The sequence below is a fragment of the Heloderma suspectum genome, chromosome Z (genome assembly GCF_057233095.1).
Source record: "Heloderma suspectum isolate Gila_16-S chromosome Z, 16-S_ref, whole genome shotgun sequence".
Classification (NCBI taxonomy): Eukaryota; Metazoa; Chordata; class Lepidosauria; order Squamata; family Helodermatidae; genus Heloderma; species Heloderma suspectum.
This window is the reverse complement of record NC_139476.1, coordinates 16,429,014-16,456,957: the sequence shown is the minus strand read 5'-3', so window position 1 is coordinate 16,456,957 and position 27,944 is coordinate 16,429,014. Positions and strand designations below refer to the sequence as shown.

Here is a 27,944-nt window from a genome sequence, read left to right as displayed (position 1 = left end):
AAATATATGTATTTATGATATATATACAAATATACACACATAACGCATGCACACATCTACGTATGCACGCATATGCATGTGAAAGGCATTACAGCCTTTCCAGATGGGTTGGACTACGACTCCTATCACCCCCCCCCCCGCTGGGAGTTGTAGTTCCCGCCCCTCTGGAGGGCGCCACGTTGGCGACGCCTGCGAGGCATCGTCCGTCTAATCTGTGTGTTTATTTCCGCTTTCTTCCTGCCGAAGCCGCAAGGGTCGCCGGGAGCTGTAGTCGCGGCCGCCGCCGCTCGGCCCCGCCCCTCCCCCAGCCTGCCATTGGCGGCGGCGCCCGGGAGGGGGGCGAGGCTAGAGGCGCCGCCGCCGCCCTCCCCTCCGAGGAACTACGCCTCCCAGGTCGCTCCGCGCGCGCTCCGTTGTCACCGCTGTCTCCCTTCGGCGGCTCTCCTTCGCGTCCTCGGCTCCGTCCTCTCGGCCGCCTCCGCGCCTCCTTCCCCGGCCGCTGCGTCCACGCGAGCCCCCGGCTTCACTCCGGCCTACCCCTTCTCCCCCCGACGCCTCGGGCGACATGGCCCGGCCGGCCGTGCCCAGCTCGCAGAAGGCTCTGCTGCTGGAGCTGAAGGGGCTGCAGGAGGAGCCGGTGGAGGGCTTCCGCGTCAGCCTGGTGGACGAGGGGGACCTCTACAACTGGGAGGTGGCCATCTTCGGGCCCCCCAACACCCACTACGAGGGCGGCTACTTCAAGGTGAGGCTGGGGCGCCGGGAGAGGGAGGCCTTTCCGGGGGGGCAAGGGCTGCCTAGGAAGAGGACAGGGGGCAGGAATTATCCCCCCTCAGTCATAAGAGCATAACTTAATCTGCCCCCCCACGCCACTAGCAATAAAGACAAGGACAAAAGGAATCCCCCCATTATAAGATAGTGACAGTCTCCCCCCCTTACACACACCACTAGCTAGAAAGACAAGAGAAAAAAGGAAACATTCTGCTCCTCCCCATCATAATCCTAAGAGAATAACTCATTCTCCCCCCCCCCCGTAATAAAGATAAGGAAAAAGGGGAATTATTATTCTCCCCCCATCATAAGAGCATAACTTAATCTGCCCCCCCACGCCACTAGCAATAAAGACAAGGACAAAAGGAATCCCCCCATTATAAGATAGTAACAGTCTCCCCCCCTTACACACACCACTAGCTAGAAAGACAAGAGAAAAAAGGAAACATTCTGCTCCTCCCCATCATAATCCTAAGAGAATAACTCATTCTCCCCCCCCCCGTAATAAAGATAAGGAAAAAGGGGAATTCTTATTCTCCCCCCATCATAAGAGCATAACTTAATCTGCCCCCCCACGCCACTAGCAATAAAGACAAGGACAAAAGGAATCCCCCCATTATAAGATAGTAACAGTCTCCCCCCCTTACACACACCACTAGCTAGAAAGACAAGAGAAAAAAGGAAACATTCTTCTCCTCCCCATCATAATCCTAAGAGAATAACTCATTCTCCCCCCCCCCATAATAAAGATAAGGAAAAAAGGGAATTCTTATTCTCCCCTCCCCATCATAAGAGCATAACTTCATCTGCCCCCACACACATGCCACTAGTAATGAAGACAAGAAAAAAGTTATTCTCTCCCCCCAATTATAAGAGAATAACTTAATATCTCCCCCACACACACACCACCAGTGATAAAGACAAGAGAAAAGAGGAAGTATTGTTTTTCCTCCTCCCTTCATAATCATAAGAGAATAACTAATTCTTCTCCCTTGTAATAAAGACAAGGAAAAAAGACATTATTATCCCCTCTTCCCCAATAATAAGAGAAACACAAAAGAGGGAGACGAGAGAAAAAAAATGTTGGCCGGCGGATGCTGGGAGGTGTAGGACTTTTTTTCTGTCTAAAAATGTATAGGATTGCAGCCTTAATCTTCCCCCCAGTAATAAGGAAAAGAAAAACGGAACTATCCTTCTCCCATACATACATCCAGCCGTAAGAGAATACCTTAAACTGTGCCCCCAGTAATAGGGACAAGAAAAAAGAAATCCTCTTCTTCCAGCCCCATAATTGGAGTAGGGAGTGAGTTGCGAACCAATGTTGCTGCCCTACTGAAATATATAAATAGAAGTGTAAACAGTAAACTTATTCATTTACATTATAGAGGTATGGGCTGCCTTTTAAATTGCAAATTTTCTCAATGTGGAGTACAAAAAGTAATGATAAAAATCAGTTTAGACCGATATCAAGATTAAAAGTGCAAAATAGCCAGAACAATGTAACTAGGAGTGAAATGGGAAATCGGTGTCCAAATGTTAAACATAGGACTATTTAAGGCTGCAATCTTTAGGGCTGGGAATAAGCTCCCTTCAAAACAGTGGGACTTACTTCTGAGTAGACATGTATCGATTGCATGTGTATAAGTGTATCAGTGTATAAGAAGTGTATCAGTGTATAAGTAAGTATAAGTAAAAAAAAAACACCAGTGCTTAAGGCTGCTGTCTTTTGAACTCAATGGCTTAGTCCCTGTTCTGAGTAATCTAGATTCTAATAATAAATCTTATGCAAGTACCAAGTAGCTTCTGAGTAAACATGCTAAGGAATCCCTTGTTTTCCCTCCTGCCGGCGTGACCTAAACAAGGGGAATAATTCATCACAATAATGGCACTTCCCAATTACACCATGTACACCATGTGATGTTCTTGTTTGTCTCGTTCAGCGTTACAAGCGTTTACATCATTCTTTTTTCCTGCTTCCTTCAGAAAAATCTTAAACGGTTGGAATTGTGTTTCATGGTAATATTAAGAATATCAGCAAGCGCTTTTATTCGCTCAAACCCGCACCTCTGATTACCAGATAAGACATAGCTATTTATCTTTTCCCACAGTCCTTTCAAGTAGACTAAATAATTGAAATTGGTCTTCTCAGTGACAGCAGTTCCCAGTCATACAGGGAATTCAGCAGGATGTGTGTGTTTTTAACACCCCCATCCTATTCCACTTCCTGTGAAAGCAATCGTGAGATTCTTTCCCATTTTCCAACCATTTCAAGTTACCCTGAAAGAATCATTTGCCTTGAGAATAGGAACAATTCCTGCAAATAAGAATTTGGGTAAACATTTTCTTTTCCACCAAAACTTTTTTCTTTTCCACCATTAAAAATTTTACTAGTAGAAACTATTTCCGGTAAACATTAAGGCTTTGTGTAATCTCCCCATTTCTCCTCCAAGTAAAAAGAAGCGCTTAATTCGCTCTCCCCTGTTTCTTCAAGGGGTTGGCAACTTGGTGCCCTCCAGATGTTTTGGACTACAACTCCCACAATCCTTGGCCATAGGTGGTGGTGCCTTGGGAATTGCAGTCCAAAACACTGGAAGAGCACCAGGTTTGTTGGAACTGTTCTTCTCACTAACCGTGGAAATTGGAATGACAGCGCAGTCCTGTATGTGTTTTCTCAGAAGTAATTTTTCTCAGAGCGCATTAGGGCTCACTCCCAGGTAAGTGTGTATAGCCTAAGTCTCCCCTTTCCATCACCACAAAGTAATGTTTGACGGGAGTAATTATTTGGTGGTGTTCCACATAGGGAATTCCTTTATGTTGTCCCACACAAATAATGCCCCTCTTCCTTTAGAGTGGTGGAAAGTAATTACTGGCAGACAAGAACAGTAGGAAACAGAATGAGAGCTTCCCCTTACCTTGAACGAGGGGCAGAATTAAAGCGGGTTTAAAAATCGCCCTTTGCCCCAAGTGAGTAGTTAAGAATTGTTTCGAGGTTAGGGTAATTCCTAATAACTGGAAGAGGGTTAGTTCTTTTAGCCCAGCCTCTCCCAACTTGGCGCCCCCCCCCCCATTGGCTTGGTGTACAAGTTCCTTCACCCCCAGCCAGTAGAGCCAATGTCCAGTGCAACATAGGGCAGTTGCAGTGCAACAGATCAGGTTGGGGAAGGGTGTTCTAGTCTACCGATGTGGTACAACTGACCAAGCCTGTATCAGCGAATAACATTTCCCAGCATGCTTTCAGGGCTGGGGTCAGCTGAGTGAAGAGAGCAAGGCTGTATGTAAGGGGGTAACGGTGGAGAAACCTGTTTTGGTTTTAGAGGAGCCTTTAGCCAACCTTGAGTCCCCGGATTATGTTGGACTACATCTCCAATCATGCCTGACCATGGGCCAGGCTGCCTTGGAATGCTTGGAGTTGTACTCCAACCCGTCTGTACTCCAACCTAGGCTGTTATAGAAGAAGCAAAGATACACCCCCACCACCAGCAGCAGTAGTAGAAGACATAGACTGGAAATGAGGGAATAAACCCAAACTACGCTTGAGATGGAGTAGATACAAGCTGTCCAATCATGCTGTACTCTTCTATAGTCTGGGTGCTCAGAAAAAGCAAATATTTCTGTCTTAGGGCATGGTGCATCAAGCCCCCTCCACAATCCTTGGCTACGTTTGCACACACCACTAAACCGTGGTTTGGTGTTATTTGGACGAGCCTTAGCAAAACTCGTGCTTACACACTCACTCTTCCAGCACTGCCGCAAGGCAAAATTTGGAAGCCTCTGTTTTGAGACAAGCCTCAGTGCGTTGTGACGTGCAAACCTGGACAAACTTGGGCCAGTCTTAACTACGGTTAGAGGAAACAAGCCAATTTCAAACCATAGTTCAGCCTTCCCCAACTGAGTGTCTTCCAGATGTGTTGGACTGCCACTCCCACAATCCCCCAGCCACCATGGAGAAGGCTTAAGTTTAAGAAGCCAGCTTGTTTCAACTTCCCATAGTTAAGATTTAACCACAGTTCAGGGCTTGGATGTAATGCTAAGCAGTGGTTAGTCTAAAATGAAAAGGGAACCTTCTGTTTTCCTCTTTGTGGCCATGCTGGACAGGGGAGCACATGCTAGATCTTACTGTTATGTGTGAACCAGGCCTTCGTTTCACTCCTGAGCTGGTGGGAAGGAGCTGGAGCTGGACGTGAGGTGGAGGCTTGTTTTTCTGGGTAAATGGTTAGTAGGTCATATGGCTCTGAGGGAAGTAAACAAACGGGCTGTTTCCTCTGGGCAGATTTTGGCAGAGGCAGTCATGTTGATGAGCCTGTTTTGCAACTCCTGGCTTCCTGCCCAATCCCTTTCTCTCTCTTCCTGACAGGACTAGGTGGAGCCAGAAACGGTCCTGAGTCAGCTTGGAGTTGCTCATGGCTCATCCGGTGGCTTTTTTTTCCATCGGGCAGGTCACCTCGTAAAACGTCACCCACCAGATGCTACCAGCAATGAGCAAGAACATGCCATAATGGCTTCTCTTAGTGGGTTTGTGCAAGTAACCATCTTTAGCGTGGACATACATATTTTGTGTTCTGAGTGTGTTATATACATGTTCTCAGTGTGTGTTTTAAAACAGCCCTGTAAGGTAAAGCAGTAATATTATCCCAGTATGAGGCTGTGAGAGTGCTGTGAGCTTGCTGCTGAAAGGAATTAAGGACTTCTCCAGCTCACCCCCTTAGTCTTTTTTTAATGTGTTGGACTCCAATTCTCATCATTCCCAGCCAGCATACTGGCTGAGAATGATGGGTGTTTGAGTCCAGCACAGCTGGAGGGCACCTGGTTGGAGAAGGTTGCATTCTTTGTTTTGTTTGGGAGGATTTCCTTGACCCTTTAGCACAGGGGTGAGCACAAGGGAAATCTCCAGATGTTTTGGACTTCATTCCCAGCATTCCTGACCATTGGCTAATTTGGCAGGGGCTTCTGGGAGTTGAAGTCCCAATCATCTGGAGATCTCCTGTTTGCCCACCCCTGCACATGTAGCAGAGGCGACCAACATGTGGCCCTCCAGATGTTTTGGCCTACCTCTCGTATCAGATCTGGCCAGCATAGCCAATGGTGAGTTGTAGGCCAAAACATCTGGAGGACAGGCCACATGTTGCCCACCCATGGCATGTGGATTGGCTTGTTAGCTGGGGTCACCCAGAGTTGACATCTTCGATCCTCAGGGGATGGGGATCATGTGCCCCCTCCTGATGATGTTGGGACTACTGCTCCCATCATCCCCTCCTCACCTTTGGATTTGCTTGGCTAGGGCTGATAGGAGATACCTACACATTCCCTACATCTAGTCTATGGGAATGGCTGTAGTTTGGTGTCCTGCTATGGTTGAGTCAGACCTGGGCTTAGGGCAAATTGTGGGGCAATCCAAACGGCAAGGCAAGAAAGCGAGCAAATGGTCAGGCACAAAGGTTTCAGTCCGGTATGGGATCAGGCTAAGGCAGGAGTGGTTGAGATACAGGCAAAGGTTAACGCACAGTTAAGCAGTCAGATACAATACACAGTCCAGAAGCCGAGTCAAGCAGGAATCCAAGCATCAGTAGCACAGAGGTTCAGTCACAAGGCAAGGTCAGGGAACAAGATACAAGGCACTGGAGCTAGTAGAACTATGTTGTTCCACTACTGGCTAGGCTAACCCTGAAGGCGTATATAGCCAGGGCCTCCTAAGCCTCACCCAGGGCTCAGCTGCAGTGCATTACAGGACCCTTTGGCAAAAGTCCTGCTCAAGAGGAGGGCCTTGCTCCGAAGGAGTCCTCCTTTGTAATCGAGCATGCCTTGCCAGAGGAGCCCTTCTGGTGATTATGCTGTTGGGGGCTAGGTGATGGCCCAGAGGCGGAACTCCCCTCTTCCTGCAGGGAGGCCCTGGCAGTCATCTAGATCTCCTGACATGGGTGGCACCTTGGGAGCTTCACCTTCTGCTCAGAGAAGGATTCCTCCAGCGGGCACCTGATGCTCGGTGGTAGAGCAACTTGGGACCAGGATACCTGAGAGAGCCCCTTCTCCCTTATCAACCTACCCGGTGACTGAGGTCATCAGAGGGCATGCCCCTGGTGGTTCCTCATGGACCTATGGCCCGTTTGGAGACCACCTGGAGAAAAGACTTCCGTGTGGTGTCCCCCTTTCTTTGGAACGCCCTGCCCCCGGGGGTCAGGCAGGCACCAACACTGTGCTGCTTCCAGCATTTCCTGAAAACAGCTGTTTTCCAGGAAGCCTTCCTAAACTGACCAGCCACGGTTTTTATTGGTATTCTGCTTTTAAAAGAGCAATTTTAACATGGTGTTTGAATTCTTGTGATTTTTTAACTTCTTTTACCTTTTATGTTCACTGCTCCAGTATCTGTTTTAGAGGTGGAGCAGTATACAAATGTTGTAAATAAATAAATGTTGTAAATAAATAAATAATAGAGCACCTGCTTTGCACCCAGAAGGTCCCGGGTTCAATCTCCAGCAGCATCTCCAGGTAGGGTTGCGAAAAACCCTTTTCTGTAATCCTTGGAGAACAGCTGTCATTCTTGTCATGGCCACCAGCGTAGATATCTGTAAAAGGGAGGATTAGACGGAGTCATAAAGGACACATTTACACGTGGCTCCTAATAATGGCTGTATGCGCTACCCCAGTTGTGCAGGCAGGATGTACTGGGATACCAGCTGATGGCCAGCAACCACAGGAGAGGGACGTTGCCCTCCTGCCTTGCTTTTGGGCTTCTCAAAGTTAGCCGGTTGGCCACCATGCAAAGCAGAATGTTGGTTGGGCTAGATGGACCTTTGGTCTGATCCAGCAGGGCTCCTCTGGTGTTTGTGGTGCTGTTTTCATTTCCTCCGGTATGTTGAGCAATTAAAAAGGGGGGATGTTCCCTCTTGGATGGAGAAGGATGCAAATAATACAGCCTCCATCCAAAAATTGTGTGTGTGCGTATTTCTTGGCGCCTCTCCAACAACAAAGGGTCGTATTCTGCTCACCCTCCCCTTTTGTTTGGCTTCTGTGCATGTGGCTTTTTTCATTGTTCTGCAGGGGGTTTCTCTCGACGGTTGCGAAGCGTTCTGGAAACGTTGGGTTTCTCTCCCTCTCTTCGAGCCTTATGAGCTTGCTTAGCCGGTTTCCTTCCTCCACCACCCCCTCCCTGCTTTTATAAAAGCTTGCTTTTATACGAGCGCAGGCCTGGACCCCCTGAAACCAGCACGGTGCAGATGTGACTGAATGTGGGAAGAAATGGAAGAAGCTGCTTTTATGCGTTTGGTCACCTAGCTCAGAATAGTCCAGCAGGGGCTCCGATTTCAGTGGTGCTGTGAATCCATTCTAGGTTTCAGTCAGAACCAGCCAGAACTCTGCAGAGGCTAACTGAGGTGCTGAGCCCCATCCCCAAAATAGGGGGATGCTTTGAATGGCTCCTTTAGAGCTCTGGCTGGTTCTGAGTGAAACTCAGAATGGATGCACAGCCCCACCGACATCGGAGCCCCCAGCCTCCACTGGGATCGTCTGTGCCACTTGTAGCCAATCACACCTGGGGGGCACCAGGTTGCCTAGCCCTGGTCCATACTAAGAGGGCTTCAAACAGGGCTCTTTCCCAGCCCTTCCTGGAGGTGCTGAGAATTTAGCTTGTTACCTTCTGCGTGGGAAGCTTGTGAGTTACCACTGGTCTTTCCCTGAAAAATAAAGTAAGTTTTTAGTCTTTATGATTCTAAATCAGCCTTCCCCCACCTGGTGCCCTCTTGAGATGTGTTGGACTACAGCTCACATCAGCCCTGGTTAGAACTTGGATGGGAGACCACCTGGGAATCATGCTTTCTGCATTGAGCAGGGGTTGGACTTGATAATCTTGTAGGCCCCTTCCAACCCTATGGTTCTATGATTTCTATGATCCTCAGTAACTCCAGCAAGAGAAGATCAGCCTGGCCCGAAGTGCATTTAAATGTCCACTCCTAACTCACCACCTTGTTCAGGCCTTGAAAAATGCGTCTTCCTTTCCCCTCCACACCGCTTCCCTTGTGCAAGTTGTCATTTTAGTTTTGCAAGCCTTTCATTCTGGCTGGGTTCGCACAACACCCCATACACAAGACTGAGTGAGGGCTGTTGTCAAACCATGTGTGGTTGTATTGCGTGAACCTAGCCACACTAACAAACCATGGGCTGTTTTACTACGAACAACCCAGAGTTCACAACCCAACAACAAACCATGGGTTTTCTTTGTGGATTGGTTGTGGTTAACAACCCATGGTTCGTTAGCACAGCTGGGTTTGCACAACATAACAACCCATGCTTCAGTGACAAACCATGGCTCAACGACATCCCACATGAAACCTTGAGTATGGGATGTCGTGTTGTGTGAAGCCAGCCTCTCTCTCTGTTTCTGTCTGTCATTGATGTGAGCCACTTTGGAAAATTATTATTATCTGTAAAAATGCTGGAAATAGATAAATAATAGGTTCTGGTTCAGCCTTCAAATAAAGTCCACGTAAAAATGATTTTGCCAGTTCGAAATGCTCTGTACCATTCCATTTACCCATCTCAAAAAGGCTATCCTAGATTTGGGGAAGGTGCGGAAAAGGGTGACCAAAAGAACCAGGGGGCTGGACATTGTCTCTACATTGTTTGGCGGCTTTTTAGTTCAGATATCAATGTGGCTAATGGAATGGGTGGAATGTCATAGAGGTTTATAATACTATACCTGTTGCAGAGAAAGTAGGTAGAGAGGAGTTCTTTCCCTTTTCCTAAGCAAAATAGATTGGGAAGGGGATTCAAGATGGAAAAAGGGGAGGAATAACCCAGTTAGACCTTTACTGTGATCCAGCAGGGCTGCTCCTAGGTTCTGAAACCAAATTGAAGTTTTAATAGTTAGGTCTCCCATGTAGAGCTTGCAACCCTTAATAATGTCTGTCTAGCAATTATCTGCAAGATCTTATTTTTTTATATCAGTTGGCCCATACATAACTATGTTACTCATTTACAGCTCTTTAACTGCCTAAAAGGGGAGATGAGAGAACCAACGTTGTCTTCTCATTAACCAAAGCTTGGTCGCCTGGAGCTGAATCTTGTTCACCTTAGGCGACTAGGTGAGTTGCTGTTGACAAGCCTGGGCAAGGTTGTGCTCCATAGGAGCTGAGTTAAACCTGGGTGGTGATCGAAACTTAAAATACTGGGATGGTTTGGGAGGAAGTCAGGCAGGGTGTGTTGGTGTTGACGTTTGCTTTGTGTGACTCACTGCGTGTTCACTATCAAACCAACTGAACTATGTTTTTTAAGAAAGCATTAGATCTTGGGGCTACGGGAGGCTAGAAATGAGCGTCAATCAGAGGCTGCATCAGTGGCTATAGCCAGTGATCGTATCAGATGATACGGACCGCATCCATGAAAGCTCTGGCCAGAATAAGTGTCAGCCTTTAAGGAGTCACAAGACTCTTCATCGTTTCCATTTGGATATCCTTAGGCAACTGGGAAGATGTAGCTGGACGTTTGAGCAGTGCTAAAGAACTCTAGCTGAGGGGCAGGCGACCCTCCAGTTCCTGTGGACTACAGCTGCAATCCATCCCTGCCAACATGGCCGATGGTCAGGGATGATGGCAGTTGTAGTCCAAGATATTTGGAGGACCCCAGGTGACCTCTGCCTTTGTGGCCAGCTCAGATGGCAGGAGAATTACTCAGCTGCCAGGTGCACAGAGATCATAAGAGGTGTGGGGTGATTAACTGGGGGGAAGGTGATCCACCCTTTAAATTGAGAACAACTGGGTCATCGTCTCCTGGACAGCAGCTCCAGGATAAAAAGTCTGTTGTCACGCAGTGCCTATATATAATTAACCCAAGGAATCCACCACCACGGTATGCTGTGATAGCTACTGTCCTCAATAGCTTTAGGGAAAACTAGGCCAGTGGTCAATGACCAGATGCCCTCCAGATGTGTTTGACTGGAATTCATCCTTGATCACCATGGGGCTGCCCCATTCCCTCCCAGGAATAGCATCACCACCCCAGCCCCATGCCTCGACCAGAGAAGGCACAGCCGCAGGACACTTGCTCCGCCTTTCCTGCCAGAAAGAGCACCTGTAAGAGCTTTGGAACGAAGGATGGGTGCCTGAGTTTTCCTCTTTTCTCCCCTCCTCCTTCCCAGTTCCTTTTTCCTTTTGTGTTGTCTCTCTGAGATTGTAAGCTTGAGGGCGGGGAAGTGTATCTTACTCATCTTTGTAAGCCGTTTGGGGGGTCTTTGGGGGTAAAAATGTTCTTCTTAAGGTGCCATCTCTTATCGGAGGTTAGCAATCATTGCAGCTATTTTTGTTTTTGATGCCACTGCTCGGAACAGTTGCATAGAAGTGCAGCTGACCCATTTCCTCAGATTCCTTAACCATGATGTTCGTCTTCTTCCTATTTATCTTTTTCCTTCCTTTTTCCTTTGTATAATGAGTTGGAGCAGGGCGTATTTTTCGCCTCGGATAAATGACCAATCATAGAAGAGTAGGGTTGGAAGAGGCCTATGAGACCATCTAGTCCAACTCCCTGCTCAGTGCAGGAATCCAAGGCAAAGTGTCCCTATAGAATCACAGAATAGTAGGGGTGGAAGGGGCCTGTAAGACCATCCAGCCCAGCCCCCTGCTTAATGCAGGAATCCAAGTCAGAGCACCCCTGACAGGTGGCTGCCCAGCCTCATCTTGAATGCCTCGAGTGGGGGAGAGCCCACCACCTCCCTAGGTGATCAGTTCCATTGTCGTATTGCTCTAAAAGTGAGGACGTTTTTCCTCATGTTCAGCCGACATCGGCTTCCTGTAACTTCAGCCCATGATTCCGTGTCCTGCACTCTGGGATGATGATTGAGAAGAGATCCTGGCCTTCCTGTCTGTGACAGCCATTGAAGTCCTTGAAGAATGCTGTCAGATCTCTCCTCAGTCCAGTTCTGTGCCCAGAACTGGACACAGTACTCCAGATGAGGCCTAACCAGTGCTGAGTAGAGGGGAACTGGTACTTCATGAGATTTGGAAGCTATGCTTCTATTAATGCAGCCCGAAAGAGCATTTGCCTTTTTTGCAGCCACATCACATTGTTGCCTCATATTCAGCTTGTGATCTACCACAATTCCAAGATCCTTCTCGCTTGTAGTGTTGTGGAGCCAATTCCTTCTTCTGATGGTCTTTACCAATTCTGTTTGTTTGTTTACTCTGTATAGTACATTCTCTTGTGTTACTCGATCAGTCCACGGTATTTTCAGCATGCGCCAGTATATCCACATTTCTAAGGATTCTATTTTCCTCAGATTGTTCTTATTAAGTGTCCAAACCCTCACTCTGTAAAATAATATTGAGAACGTGGAGCATCTTACCATCCGAATCCTTACTGCAAGGTTTAGGTCCTGATTACATAGTAAGTGTTTCATTTTAACAAACGCTGTTCTTGCCATCCCCTCCCTTGCGTTCATCTCTTGTATTTGTTGATTTCTTTCATTGAGCCAAGTTCATAAGAAGAGCCGTGCTGGATCAGACTGAGGGTCCATCTAGTCCAGCGTTCTGTTCACACAGTGGCCAACCAGCTGTCGACCAAGAACCCACAAGCAGGGATGAGTGCAACAGCACCCTCCCCCCCATGTTCCCCAGCAACTGGTGCACACAGGCTCACTGCCTCTGGTACTGGAGGTAGTACAGATCCATGAGGACTAGTAGCCACTGATAGCCTTTTCCTCCAAGTTCCTAGGTATTTGCATTTTGTGACTCGCTTAATTGGCATACTATTTATCATAATATTAAATGCAGTAAACGGTTTTTTGCTGATCACCATATATTTTGTTTTCTTGATATTTATTTTAAGGCCATACTCATTACTTACTTTATTCATCTGATCTAGTAATTTTTGTAAGTCAGATATATGCTGTAAATAAGGAATAAATTCACTTCCAAAATTCCCCCCCAACATGGCCATTGGCCCCCTCCTGCTCATATTCCCTGGTGTACACAGGCACACTGCCTCCATTACATGAGCTGATATAAAACGATCAGGCCGTCAATCGCCTTATCCTCCATGAATTGAGCTCATTCCCTTCGAAAGCCACCCAAACTGGTGGCCATCACTACATCTCATGGTAGCGAGTAACTCTGTGCTGTGTGAAGAAGTCCTTCCTTTTGTCTGTCCTGAATCTTATTCTTTTAATTGTTATTTCTTTATGCAGTTTATAGCCCACCTATATACGAATACTGTCGGCAATGTACAAAGTTAAAAACAGTTGAACCCAAAATCCAAAAAAAAACCCCAGCATAAAAACAGTAAATAATAAATAAATAAATAAAACCGGTAGATAACAGTAATAAAACAACACCGCTTAAAACAGTATACAAGAGTCAACAAAGAGGAATGAGAGTTCTCAAAAGGGAAGCCCTGCCAGCATAAGAGAGTCTTTAATTCCTGCTTAAAAACCTTCAAAAAGGTCAGCAGGTGCATTTCAACCAGCAGGTCATTCCACAGTGGAGGGGCGGCGAAGGAAAAGGTCCTCCTGAGCATGGGTGCCAATCGTTAGGCAGCAGAGAGTCCTCAGAGGACTGAGGTGACAGACTGTCCATCATCCCACTTCACAGGATAACCCTATTGTGTTCTTGTTATTATCAGCAGCAGAAAAATGCCTTCTAGCCCATGTCCTCCACTCCAGGCATGATTTTGTCCACCTCTATCTTGCCTCTCGTGACCTGCTTTTTCTCTGAATCAAACAGTCCCAGACGTTGTGACCTTTCCTCATCGGGGAGTGGCCGGATCATTTGGGTTTCCCTTTTCTGTGCCTTTTCCGACTCTGCAATATCTTTTTTGAAGTGTGGTGACCAGAACAGAAGAGGGTTGCTTGCCTGGTCTCCTCCTCCGTTCTTGACGCTTTTCCTCCTCTCCCTCTTTCTCCGTAGGCTCGTCTCAGGTTCCCCATTGACTATCCGTATTCGCCGCCTGCCTTCCGATTCCTGACCAAAATGTGGCATCCGAACATATACGAGGTACGTCATCACGCCAGGGCTTGACAGGGCAGGCGTCCCTCTGCCAGCCCATCCTGGAAGGGAGGGCGAAGACTCGACCCGCCCTCCCCCTTTTATGTCTGAAGCACCGTCCCGGAACACATGCCTCAGCCTTCTCCAACCCGGTGCCTTCCAGAAGTGTTTGGACTACAACTCCCATGACCCCCAGCCAGGGCAGGGGCTGTAGCTCAGTGGGAGAATGCCTGCTTCATATGCAGAAAGTCCCAAGTTCAATCCCCAGCAGTATCTCCAGGTAGGGCTGGGAAAACTCTGGAGAGCCGCTGCCCCTATTCAGTGTCGACAATACTGGGCTGGATGGATCAAGGGTCTGACTCAATAGAAAGCAGCTTCCTACATTTAAATCAATCGTTTATTCAGAACCATGAGGACTAGAGTCTTACATTGCCTTTAGGAAAATGACCGTAGCTCGGTGGTTGAGCCCCTGCTTTGCATGCAGAAAGTCCCAAGTTCAATCCCTGGCAGTATGTCTGGGTAGGGCTGGGAAAAACCCCATCTGAAACCCTGTAGAGCTGCTGCTGCTATTCAGTGTTGACAATACTGGGCTAGATCGACCAAGATTCTGACTTGGTATAAGGCAGCTTTCTCTGTTCATCTGGAGGTCATAGTTTGGGGAAGTCTGGTCTAGGTGCACGTCAAGAGGAAGGGAGTTCCATAGGGTCACCACCAAGAAGGCCCCGTCTCTCTTGTGCACACCAAACTAACGGATCGTAATAGCAGGCACTGAAAAAGGGCCCCTGACCTTCGTACACGGCAGGGGTAGCAGAAGGTAAATCGAATGCTGGGCTAGAGAGGCCCTTGGTCTGATCCAGCATGGGTGCTCTCATGTTTTGTGGATAGATCCTTTTTTAAAAAATAAGTAACTCATTTTTCAGACTGGCGATGTTTGCATCTCCATTTTACATCCTCCAATAGACGACCCACAAAGCGGAGAGCTGCCTTCAGAGAGGTGGAATCCTACCCAGAACGTGAGGTGAGACCTCTTTCCCCTTCCCTCCTCCACCCAGCCCACCAGGTTGCAAAAAGGATGACGTGTGTGTGTGTGTTTAAAAAAAACCCAACACCCTTATTTTCAAGTTCTTTCCCCTTTCCTCTTCCGCCCAGCCCACCAGGCTGCAAAAAGGAGGTTGTTGCATATGTGTTCTAAAAAACAACAAGAACACCCTTTTCAAGTTGTTAAATGTTTTTTAAAAAACAAAATAAACATACTTCTGTTCCAATAAGAAATGCCACCATAACCGAGAAAAGTGTTGGAATGTCTGGTGTGACTCACAGCAGAGTTGCTTTATACAGAGAAAACGTGGCAACACAGCATTTGGTATTGGCGGTGATAAACGCAAGCTAGAGCCAGTTTAGAAGAAGATCACAGAATCATAGAATAGTAGGGTTGGAAGGGGCCTACAAGGCCATCGAGTCCAACCCCCTGCTCAATGCAGGAATCCATGTCAGAGCATCCCTGACAGGTGGCTGTCCAGCCTCGTCTTGAAGGCCTCCAGTGTGGGAGAGCCCACCACCTAGGGAATTGGTTCCACTGTCATATTGCTGTAACAGTCAGGAAGTTTTTCCTGAAGTTCAGCCAGAATCTGACTTCCTGTAGCTTGAGCCCATTATTCCATGTCCTGCATTCTGGGATGATCGAGGAGAGATCCTGGCCTTCCTCTCTGTGACAACCTTTCAACTTGAAGAGTGCTATCATATCTCCCCTCAGTCTTCTCTTCTTAAGGCTAAACATACCCAGTTCTTTCAGTCTCTCTTCATAGGGCTTTGTTTCCACTCCCCTGATCATCTTCCTTGCCCTCCTCTGAACCCTCTCCAGCTTGTCTGCATCCATCTTAAAATGTGGTGCCCAGAACTGGACACAGTACTCCAGATGAGGCTGAACCAGTGCTGAGTAGAGGGGAACTAGTACTTCCCGGGATTTGGAAGCTATGCTTCTATTAATGCAGCCCAAAAGAGCATTTGCCTTTTTTGCAGCCACATCACATTGTTGGCTCGTATTCAGCTTGTGATCTACAACAATTTCAAGATCCTTCTCGCTTGTAGTGTTGTTGAGCCACGTATCCCCCATCTTGTAACTGTGCCTTTGGTTTCTTTTTCCTAGGTGCAGAACTTGGCATTGATCCCTATTAAATGTCATTCTGTTGTTCTCTGCCCAGTGCTCCAGTCTATCCAGATCACTTTGAATTTTGTTTCTGTCTTCCAATGTATTAGCTATCCTGCCCAGTTTTGTGTCCTCTGCAAATTTGATCAGCATTCCCTGCACTTCCTCCTCCAAGTCATTAATAAAAATGTTGAAGAGCACTGGGCCCAGGACTGAGCCCTGTGGTACCTGCTTGTTACCTCTCCCCAGTTTGAGAAAATCCCATTGATAAGCACTCTTTTAATCAAATCAGCTTCCTTTATTAGTGCTTTTATACACATCGTCAGAGAAGGTGATCTAACACTGTTTAACTACGAGCACCCCCTAAAGCTGGGTGCACAAGTGTAAGTGAGCGAAGGCATGAGATACGGTTGCTTCCTTCCTTCAGGGATAGGCTGCATGGCACTTGTTCCAGAGGTAAGAAGAAGGAGGGAGAAGGCAGAGAAAGGGGAGGGAGCAGGAAATAGGAACTGATAGAGCTACAGGACGTTCTCTATCGCCCCCTAGTGTCTGGAAGCCTGTGGAGTTGTTCCTATTATCCAACAAAAAGCAGAATATTTGTGGGGCTGGGAATGCATCGAGCATAGAAGCCATAACAGCAGGAGGAGAGAGAAAATGAAGCAAAGCTCTTTCCCCTGGATATGACTTATGCACAACTAGCTTGACACTTACCCCTTTTGTTGTGCGAATGGCTGCAGAGGCTCTGCCAGCCGTGGATCCGTCTCAGTCACTGACTCCAAGATGTAATTAAATTAAGGTCAGTATATGATGGTCAAATGCAGCCATGTTGTGGCTCGCCAGATGAACACAACACTGTTGTATGTGTCCGAATGTAAAGATTTCCACCCCATCTTTGGGCTACAGCAGCCCTTCCCAAAGCATCTAACACATCACTTCAGAACGATCTGTAATAATAGAGGATGCTTGTCTGTCCGTCCGTCCGCGCCAAGACCACGAACCCTAGATGCCTAAAACATGGCATGCATGCTATATGCGGGCCCTATTGCTGTGCACCTCAGGGGTTATTTTCTTTTTAAACCAAATGAATTCATTTTAATCTATTTAAATGTCTTTGTGTGGTCAAAGCCTGCAGTAACATCTTCAGCCATGAGGTGGCAGGCTTCTCGAGCCAGCACATCGCTTTGCAGTCCATGCAGTTTGATGCCAGGGAACATTATGTGGCTGAGGAAAAGAGTCAGACACCTGCCTCATCCCTCACCCCTGCTGCGGGACAGCCCCCCCTCAGGGGAATGGAGTGGGCAGACCCCTCCCTTGGAGCTGTAGGGGTGCCCCATGGCAGGGTCCGTGTCCAGGGGTGCCAGCCAGCCTGGTGTCACTCAGATGGCACGGGCACAGTGTTTCTAACTCTGACAGGTGCATAACTTTGCTTGAAGGCTTCACTGTATCAAACAAAGGGCTATTCCAACCCATGCAAAGCTGGGTCTGTTCACAGGTTTGGGGCTTATTAATCCTGTTATCACTTAAAGCCCTTGCTGCCGGTAAATCCTAAGAGAGGCATTTCAACGTTTTGGAACGAGGGGAAAAACTGCATGGAAGCCACCCAACGCATGCGGCCGAGGGAAGGTTTCGTGCCCCTGTCCTCATGCCCCTTCTGCTCTTTTTCTTACCAAATCAGGACGATCCTCCTGAGCGTGATCTCACTGCTCAATGAACCAAACACCTTCTCCCCGGCGAACGTGGATGCTTCCGTGATGTACAGGAAGTGGAAGGAAAGCAAAGGGCACGATCAGGAATACACGGATCTCATCAGGTGGGTGCAGCGGTCAGGGCGAAGGTTCTCCCCAATCCTGGGCTGTGGGGAATGCCGGGAGTTGTAGTTGCTGAGGAAAGAGCCAAGGCAGGTTAGGTTGAACAGTCAGGAATTCCTTAAAGCACAGGCATGGCTGTGGGAGAGGCAGCCAAAATGGAGCCTCTCCCAGTAACGTCAAAAAAAGATGCATTTATGCAGACTATCGGAGAACAAAGGTGGCACGCCACGCATGTCAAGAGCTAATTTAGCTCAGCGACGGTCTTATCAGCACAGCCACATGCCTATCTGCAGGGATGAGCTACTTTGGTGGTAGGAAAATCCTGCTTATAATGAGCAAGTTACAATTCACCTTCTCATGGTCAAACACAGGCACATTCAATCCCATCAGGCACCTTGGCCGGTTGCTTGAACCAAGCTACTCAAGAGGCCTCATCAGGCCTCCCTTCACATAGTCTGACACCTCTGAAGGCCTCAGGTTGGGGAAAGCTGGTATATACCGACAGCGAACTCATCCTCGGGAGTGCCGATCCTGAAGCAGCTGAGACGGCACCGCCTGGGGCCAGTTTTAGAAGGAGCGCCCCCATCCCATTATCGCAGGTGCGCTTTCCCAGCCTTCGGTGTAATCCAGCAGCATCTGGAGGCACTGACGGTTGGGACAGGTAGCGAAACAGCCCAGAGTCCTGGCCTCAATCGCTGATCTTTTGGTAGGGATGGCAGAGAATTCCGCCGCAGACCCAAATGAGGCTGGATTCTTTGGAATCCAGCCTCCAGAATCTGTGGCAGAACGGCTCACTTACCGTATCGCTGGGAGGAATACAGCCACAAATGGTGTATTGGACGCCAATACAGTAAAGCCCTCAGTTTAACCTAATTGCAGCTGTTTACGGCTCCATTTAGGTAAAAACAGTGCTTTACGCTGCAAGTAGCGTCCACTACGCCATTTGCGGCTGTATTCCTCCCAGCAATACGGTAATAGCAGCTGCCATTACCATATCGCCAGCGATACAGAGCCGGTGTGCGGCTCCACAGAATCCTCCCGACGAGCCGATCCGGAGGATTCCGGGCGGGGGGACAGATCGCCTCCCTCCTGGGTGGATTCCCCCACAGACTGGAAGGTAGGGAATCCACCCATCCCTACTTTTTGGGCAGGCAGTTTTCTTCTGCCAGTAACTGCCTTGCCTCTGGTGGAACTGGGACGACTTTGATCTGGAGCTGTGGCGGGTGGAACTCCAGCGCCACCTCAAGTCAGGTATGATTTACTGACTTTCAGCAGCCAGGTTCTTTGTAACCATTCGTTAAGCTGGCCTTCTCCAATCTGCCCCCCCTGCCGATGTGTTGGACTACAATACCCATCTTTCTCCGCCAGCATGGCCACTGGTATATACAGTGATGGTGAGAGGAGCGTTCTGCTTCTTGGTCACACCGTAGGAACGTCAGAAGCTTCCGTATATTGAGTCAGCCCCGTGATCCGTCCAGCCCACTATTGTCAACACTGACTGGTAGCCGCAGCTCTTCAGGACTTCAGGCAGGAGTTTTTTCTAGCCCTACCTGGAGATGCTATCGGGGATCGAACTGGGGACCTTCTACATGCAAAGCAGGGGCTACTGCACTACAGTCCCGTCCCTAAAAATAAAGTAAGCTTCCAGTCCTTATGGTTCTGAAGAAAAGGACTGAACCTGGGACCTTCTGTGCATAAAGCATACCACTGAGCTACAGTCTTTTCCCTAAAGGCCAAGTAACATTCTAGTCCTCATGGTTTTGAATCAAGGGCTGATTTGAATAGGAACATCGGAAGCTGCCTTATACAGAGTCAGACCCTTGGTCCATCTAGCCCAGTATTGTCAACACTGACTGGTAGCAGTGCCTCTCCAGGGTTTCAGGCAGGATTCTTTCCAGCCCTACCTGAAGATGCTGCCAGGGATCAAATCTTGGACCTTCTGCATGCAAAGTAGGGGCTCCGCTACTGAGTTATGGTCTTTTCCCTAAAGGCAAAGTGAGGTTCTAGTCCTCATGGTTTTGAATAAGGGGATGATTTAAATAGGAATATAAATGACAGCCACTGACCTACAGCCCTTCCCCTAAGAAAGCAAGATTCTAGACCATATGGTTCTGAATACAGGGCTGCTTCAAATAGCAGCATAGGAACCTATCTTATACCGAATTGGACTCTTGGTCCATCTAGCCCAGCATTGTCGATGCTGGCTGGCAGCAGTGGCTCTCCCAGGATTCAGGCAGGAATTTTTCCAGCCCTCCCTGGAGATGCTGCGGGGATCGAACCTGGGACCTTCTGCATGTAAAGCAGGGGCTACTACTTTACTACTGAGCTATGGACCCTCCCCATAGAAAGCAAGCTTCCAGTCCTCATGGTTCTGAATAAAGAGCCACTGGGCTATGGGTCCTCCTTATGGACCTGAGAAGATCGGGGGGGGGGGGTACTTATGAACCAGTTGCCACAGCCTCTCAAAGGTATGTCTCTGTGTGTCTTAAAGGACCTGTCTTGTAAGGGCAGCCCTATTTGTAAAAAGGGTTGCATGGACAGGGGAGAGGAGCGCATGAGATTTCAGAAAAACCCCCGCAGGAGGGGAAGTGCATGTGGACAAAAAGCCCGCTAGTCCGGGGGGATGAGATGCAACAGAGATCATCGGGGCTCCCCAACCTTTATTTCAGCAAGTGCCATTTTAAAAAAATGTATTTCATTTCTGTATCGCACATAGCCAAAGCTCTCTGGGCAGTTCGCAAAAGTTAAAACCACGACATACAGCCTAAAAACAATCTAAAATATAAAAACTTGAAACAACGGTATAAATATCCAACAGAATAAAACCTATTGGTAATGCAGAGATTTAAAATGCGGCAGGAAAGACGCTTTGCGGAGGGCTGTAATGGCTGCTGGAGCCACGGTTTTCCCCTCTCCTGCCCACATGTCAAATTCCCCTTGTCTGTTCACAAATGCATCCTCCCCTCCCTCCCTCCCAGGAAGCAAGTCCTGGGCACCAAGGTGGACGCTGAGCGGGACGGCATCAAAGTCCCCATGACACTGGCGGAGTACTGCGTCAAGACGAAGACCCCTGCGCCGGACGAGGGCTCCGACCTCTTCTACGACGAGTATTACGAAGATGATGAGATGGACGACGAGGACGAGAGCTGCTACGGGGACGCGGACGACTCTGGCAATGAGGAGTCTTGACGAGGAACCCCTCTCCCCCCTCTTTTTCTCTCCCCCCTTCGCTCTTCTCCCTCCTCTGCTGCTGCCCGCTGCTCCTGATAGTAGCAATAAACTATCTGACTCTTTTACTTGAACCCAGGATGCAACCGGCTGAGACTTTGGAACCCTTTTTTGGCCCCGAGACAAAAATGAAACGAAAAAAACTCTACCTCAAGAAGGAGACTCGGCTTCTGCTTGTCGTGGTGGGTGGGCGGTAGGGTGTTTTTTGAGGGCTGGGGGTGGGTAGCACTTGTACAATTTGGCTTCGAATGCTGCGTGTTTTCACTTTTTTTCATTTTAATCAGGGGGGGTAGTTCCTCCAAATCCATCTTGTCTCGATGCTTGCAATCTGGTGGGCCGCCCTCAGGACTGTTGCTAGGCCTGTGAACCCTGAATCTCTTTTCCAGGGCTCCAGATCTATTTCACAGAGCCCTGAGCGCCTTTTGGTGCCAGTACAAGTTTTCTTCTTCTGCTTAATTGCCATGCAGGGGGCAGGTTTCAAGGGGGAGGGAAGGATTAACTCCCCCCTTCTGACATGCTGCAACCCCCCTCCGTCTTCCCCTGCGTGGCAAAACAGCTGAGGGACAAAAATTCCCCAGTTTGGGATGATCTGGATCAGGGGACAAATTAATTGTAGAACTGAATTTGGGGTGATTCGGGTGAGACGTTACTTGGCTGGCTTTGCCTCCTGTGAAATTTAAATCATTCCTGCTAATTCTTTCTAGATTTGCATAAATAGCATATGCAGATTTTATGCAGGTTTGTGTCATGGGAGCCCAGACTCTTCAGTTCCTAGCAGCACCCCCGTCGTCCTGCTTGCGTTAAAAAGACTAGGGCAGACACTGACGGGTTTGGAGGAACCAGACACAGCACTGGGCAGTCGTGGTGGCTGTTTTTAAGAGAGGTGGGCCCCCTTCCTTTGGGAGAACTCTCTGTGAGAGCTGCTAAAGCGAGGGATGAGGATGATAGATTCGCAGACCTGCCAGTGGTGCTTTCAACTAGACCGCTCTCTCCACAAAACCGCATGACCCTGGGAGTTTGGGGTGGGGGTCCCCCTTGGTTTGGCATCGGAGCCAAATTTGCAGATCCGTTCCAAGCACTTGCTGTTCTCTGACCTTTCCTTTCCTGCCTGCCCCCCCCCTCGCCCTTTGGGGTGGGATTTCTTTGTACCTTGGCAGTGTGTTCAGTCCTTGGGAGGAGACGGAGGGGGGGCTGTTAGAAAGACGCGGGGGTCCATGGGCAGAAAATGATGGTTTTGTGGAATTGGTAGGAAAGGGGATGGTGCTTTTAAGTCAGCAGTGGGTGAGATTTTTTTTCCTTTTCTTTTTTTGCTTTGTGGTTTTGTTCTGTTCCTTTTTTTGTTTGTTTTCCTGGTTTTTGAAACTATTTAATAAAAGGTCTTTGAAAGGACACACTGTACGGATGGCGGTGTCTGGCATAAGAAAAACCAGTTGAGCGAGAGCAGCCTTGCCCAAGCTAGCGACCACAACTCCCATCATTTCCCAGCCAGGAATGATGGGAGTTGCAGTCTAACACGTGTAGAGGGTGCTAGGTTGGGGAAGCCCACATCAGAAAGACTATGGTACAAAACTGCTATAAACTGGCTGTTACCAACGAAACCCCTAGATATGGGGGTTGGACTCGATGGTCTTATAGGCCCCTTCCAGCCCTACGATTCTGTGAAATAAATCAGGGCAGAAGATCTGACAGCTCGAGGCGTTGCCAATTCAGGTTGAAAAGATCGTTCTAAATCTCCATTTAAAAGTGGAGATTTAGAACAATGAACTGAGAAGCAGGCACAAGGGGTTCCCACGATGAGAAGATGACTGCGGGATCAAACCCAAGACCTCTCTCGGGGGCCGAGCCCTGCCCAGCTCAATCGTTGTGTGGGTTTCCTGGCTCTCGTGCCGCTTTTGGCCCCATTCTGAAAGGCTGAAATGCCTCTCCTAAGGCTTAGTTACTGGCAGGAAGAACTTTAAAATATTCCGGTGTTTGTATCTCTCCCCACCACTGCAGTGCCCCAGGGGCTCTGGTCCACACCTGGTCCATCTAGGCCAGCATTCTGTTCCCATGGTGGCCAACCAGCTGCCCCAATGGGAAGCCCACAAGTAGGACAAGGGCAGCCTCCCCTATGTGTTCTTCAGCAATGGGTATCAAGAGGCCTCTGATACCAGAGCCCTCATGCCCAGTAGCCATTGACAGCCTCCATGAATGCACCTAATCCCCTTTTAAAGCCATCCAGCTTTGCGCCTGGCACCACGTCTCGTAGCAGTGAATGCCACAGTTTCTGCGTTGTGTGAAGGAGTCCTTTCATCTGGGCTGAACCTCCCACCATTCAGCTTCATGGGATCAACCCCATGGGGTTCTAGTGTTATATGAGAAGAACGTGTCTGGGGGAAGGAGAAATTCTCCACGGTTTCTCCCACACAGGGGTCCCCATTGGTAGGGCTTGTAGCACAGCTTCTTCTTTTTTGGTAAGGAGTTTTGGGGGGGCGTTCATGATGCAAAAGCATCAACTATCTTGGCAGGTTGCCCCCCAGTTTGCCTCCAATGCAGTGCAGGTGGGAGCGGTGTCCAGGGATGAGGTAGAGTTAGTCCCTTGCAAGAATCTGCCCTCCAATTTCCAGAAAGTTTTCATCCCCCATGAAAGGGGCTTCCGTTGTTCTGCCTCATTCTCAGGACAGTCTATAATTTATGTTGAATTTCTTTTGGTGGTGTTTTTGAGCATACCTAACCACAACCAGCTGCCCAGGCTGCCTGCACGTCCTGACCTGAAAAAGCCCTAAGGGAGGAATTAGCGCACGGTGCCTTAAACTGGGCTTTAATTGAAGTGTGAGAAGCTGAGGAGGCTGCAGGTGGCCAGAGAGGTGATTGTACAGTGAAAAACAGGACGCTTGGACTCACTCCTCAGCCACCTCCTAAGTAAGATATGCCCAAGAAACCCAAACCCAACCCATGAGAATTTCTCTGAAAATTCTTCAGTATTGAATTCCTTTTTTAAAGTAATTTCTCTGAAAATTGAATGAGAGCGATCGAAAATATATGGGAGATATTTTCAGCATAGTACTAGTTTGAAACAGCCCTGGGACTTTTCTGAAATTTAAGCCCCCACGGAACCAGATATCCACACATGCACTTTGGCTCTTGCAAGGGTGGGAAGGCAGCCTTGAGCAGAAGCAGTTGATTGTGGTAGAGCTACAACTAGACTTTGGGTCCAAAGTCCACAGTCCTGCAGCCCAGGAGGGGCCCAAGTGACCCCCCCCCCGAAGAGCAGCATCTGAAGCACACCCCATTTTATTCCTGCAGGTACAGTGCTATGACTGAAGTGAGATTAAAACGCAAAACTGCACATGCTCAGAGTTACCCTTGTTAGGGTTGGCAAACCATTGCTGTTCTAACATATCAGGAATGTTAATTGTAGGTTACAACAGCTGGGATTGTTTAGCTTGGAGAAAAGGCGAGTACAGGGAGAATTGACAGAAGGGTGCAAAATGAGGCCTGGTGCAGAGAAAGTGGAGAGGGAGACATTTTCCTCCCTCTCCCATAATACTAGAGCCAAGTGGGGTCATCCCTTGAAGCTGATGCGTGGGAGATTCAGGGAAGATCAAAGGAAGGAATTTGCACAGCGTTGAACTATGGAACTCCATACCATGGGATGCAGTGATGGCCGCCAACCTGGATAGCTTTAAAAGGGGACTGGACAGATTCGTGGAGGAGAAGGCCTGATGGCTATGCTCCCTCCATTATCAGAAGCAGTGTGCCTGTGTACCCCAGTTGCTGGGGAACATGGGCGGGGGGGGTGCTGTTGCACTCCAGTCCTGCTTGTGGGTTTCCTGCGGGCAGCTGGTTGGCCGCTGTGTGAATAGAATGCTGGACTAAATGGACACTTGGTCCGATCCTGCACAGTTCTTATGTATAGTTGTGTGTTTCACAGCACATGGCCTTCTAAAGTTCCCCCGTCCCCCTTGAGATTATTAAGGCCATAATCCTATGCATGTTTTGACAGAAAAGTCCTACAACTCCCAGCAAGCCCCCTTTGAACAAAGCAGGCAAATCCTGTGGCATTCAGAACGTTCCCCCTGAAATACTAGAATATATTGAACAAAAAACCGAAAGGAAACATTGACCAAATCCATGCAGATTGCAAAAAGGTCAAACCAAACCCAGATGATGAAATGGGAACACGCGCTCATTTTTGAAGGTGAGAGATACAGCCTGGAAGAACTTCTCTTCAATATGTAACATTCCTCATTTATTAGGCAACCAAGTACAGGTTATAGCCAAAGAGACCATCAGACCCTTATCAATACAATACAGGGTATTAATAAGAATTCTATCACCAGGTTAAAATTCCATATATAAATGCTCAGTGCCTTACAAGAATATGTGATTGCAGAGAGCACTTTTCTTAAGAAAACATTGATCCTCTTGGCCTGTTCCGAGCTGGGTGGCTTTTACAGCAAATCTAGCTGTGTTAAGTGTAACAAACTTGGATGTACTTGACAACAAATATTTAATTTTGTTCGTATCATTCAGGTTAGCTACAGGTGCTAATCCTTCAATATGTATCAAGTAAGAGCAACATTGTTCTCGTTTTTCCATCCATGCAGCTAAATAATAATAAATAAATGATCTGGTATAAAAGCAATGTTGCAATTTGATTCTAAAGGAAGCAGCCAGAATAAACCTTTCATATATAAACTAAGGGTGCAATCCTATGCATGTTTAGCCAAAAAAAGACCACTGCTAGCTGGGGCATGCTGGGAGTCGCAGGGCTTCTTTTCTGCTGGCCGGGGCGTGCTGGGAGTTGTAGAGCTGCTTTCCTGCTGGCCAGGGAGTGCTGGGATTGTAGGGCTTCTTCCCTGCCAGCCAGAGAGTGCTGGGATTGTAGGGCTTCTTTCTTGCTGGCCGGGGCATGCTGGGAGTTGTAGGACTTTTTCTGGCTAACCATGCATAGGATTGCGTCCCAAGTCCAGAAGTCTGAAATGACTGAGCTGCACCGCTTTAACAGCATCGTCTCCAGAGGACAGAATCCAAGCTTTGACTCAAGACTGCCTTTTTTATTTTTATGATTACATTTGTATCCCACCTTTTCCCCTCCTGCAAGGAACCCAAGGCAGCTCTCACATGCTCCTCCTCTCCATTTTACCCTCACAACAACCCTGTAAAGTAGGCTAGGCTGAAAGTCAGGGACTGCAACTCTGCTCATTTCCAGCCAGCGGGGCCCATTCCAGGGGTGGGCAACGTGTGGCCCTCCAGCTGTTTTGGCCTACAGCTCCCTCACCATTGCCTCTGCTGGCTAGGGCTGATGGGAGTTGTAGTCCACAACTGCAGGTCACCCACCACTGAGCTAAGCAGATAACGTTGCAGGAGGCCCAGTCAAATCAGGACAGCCATAGTCGCGGCAGTTATGAAAAATGACAGTGGGTTGTCTAGTGCCTTAGAATACCCTTCCCCAACTTGGTACCTCCAGGTATTTGGAGCTTAACTCCCATCAGCCACAGCTAACGTGGCCAACGGTCAGGAACAGTGGGGCTGTAGTCCAAAACATCTGCAGGGCACCCGGTTGAGGAAAGCTGGATTAGAGCATGGGGCTTGGACTGGGGAGGCCTGGTTTCGAATCCTCACCTTTGGGCCATAGTCATCGAGTTTTAACTTTGGGTATGTCAGAGGTCATCTAGTCTAACCTCTGCTCAACGCGATGTAGGGTGCAGCTATTGCATCCCTGGCAGGTGGGCCTCCATCCTTGGCTTAAATACCTCCAGCAAAGGTGGCCCACTACCGAGACGGCCTGGCCCCCTGCTGGACAGTTTGCTGAGTTATCTCAGAACAGGCTGGTGTCTAGCACTGCACTGCCAGCTCCGGTTGTCTCCTTATTTTGCAGGACGCAAAGGACAGGAACCGTTGCAGCTTCCTGGCCTTTGGCTCAAAGCAAGAAGGGGCAGGCCTGTGACCCTTTCCAAAGGGACCAGCCTCCGTTCCCCTTGGAGCAGTGGGTTACCGTCAGGGACACAGCAGTTTCCCTTTGAAGTAGTAATGACAAATAACAATAATAATAATGATAAATTTCAGTGATTATATTTCTGTACAGCCCCATAGCCGAAGTTCTCTGGGTAGTGCACAATGATTAATAATAGTGGTATTAATAATTATAATTATTGTATTAATAATAACATTAAATGTTAACATTATTAATAACGTACTGTTGTTAATAAGTTATTTATTAATAATTATTAATAAAAATAATTAACAATAAATAATTACCATTATTAACAATACATATATTAGTAAATGCGTACTATGGTTGTCAGAGTATGAGTATTTATGTATATATATATATAATTTCCTATAAATATAATTATATTTTCTATATTTATATGTATTATTTGTATATCTAATTTATCTATCTATAACAGATATAAATTTATATATATTTATATATATTTATAATTTATATGTAATTTAATATAGATACGCGAATTGGGCAAAGTCCTTCCAGACGCCCTCGACCTGCAAAAGAGGTCGTCGCAATGCTTTTTGTCCCTCCGTAGCACCCGTCGAAGGAGGGCTGACGTGGGGGCGAGCCACCCCTTCCTTCCCTCGCGTCGTGCTCTTCTGATGACGTTTGCTGCTGGAGTGAACTTGGCGCATGATTGGTTGGCGCCGCTGCCGCTTTGGGGAGACGGCGCTCCTATTGGGCATTGCTGGTGAGAGCTGGGGACACCCATTGGTTAGAGGTGTTATGCCCGCCTCTCTTGCGTACGTGACCGCCTTGGGGGCTGTGTCGTCGCTGTAGCCCAGTCGTGCGAGCTGGTGACTAGTGTCGTCTCTTCCCTCTTCCGATTGGCGTCTCCATGTGTCAATCACATCGCCTCCTCACCTGCGAGCCCCGCCTTCCGCCTGTAGCTGGCCAATCCCTCACCCCGCGGACCTATTACTCCCTCGCGGGTTGGTGAGGACGCCCGCCGTTCTCCCTTTGCGTCTCCCGACCGGACCTGACCCACGCCGAGCCTTCCAACCGCCCGTCTCGCGCGCTCTCGCATCCGATTGGCT

At 48.3% G+C, this 27,944-nt stretch overlaps 1 protein-coding gene across 1 annotated transcript; it reads left to right on the top strand.

Moving 5' to 3' along the window:
- Positions 1-93: 93 nt before the first annotated feature.
- On the top strand, positions 94-27,023 carry CDC34 (cell division cycle 34, ubiquitin conjugating enzyme). The gene is made up of 5 exons (XM_084825612.1): positions 94-742; positions 13,653-13,739; positions 14,651-14,748; positions 17,552-17,686; positions 20,663-27,023. Exons 1-5 carry the CDS (start codon positions 566-568, stop codon positions 20,871-20,873), a joined length of 708 nt encoding a protein of 235 aa, XP_084681738.1. The 5' UTR covers positions 94-565; the 3' UTR covers positions 20,874-27,023.
- The last annotated feature ends 921 nt before the right edge of the window (positions 27,024-27,944 follow it).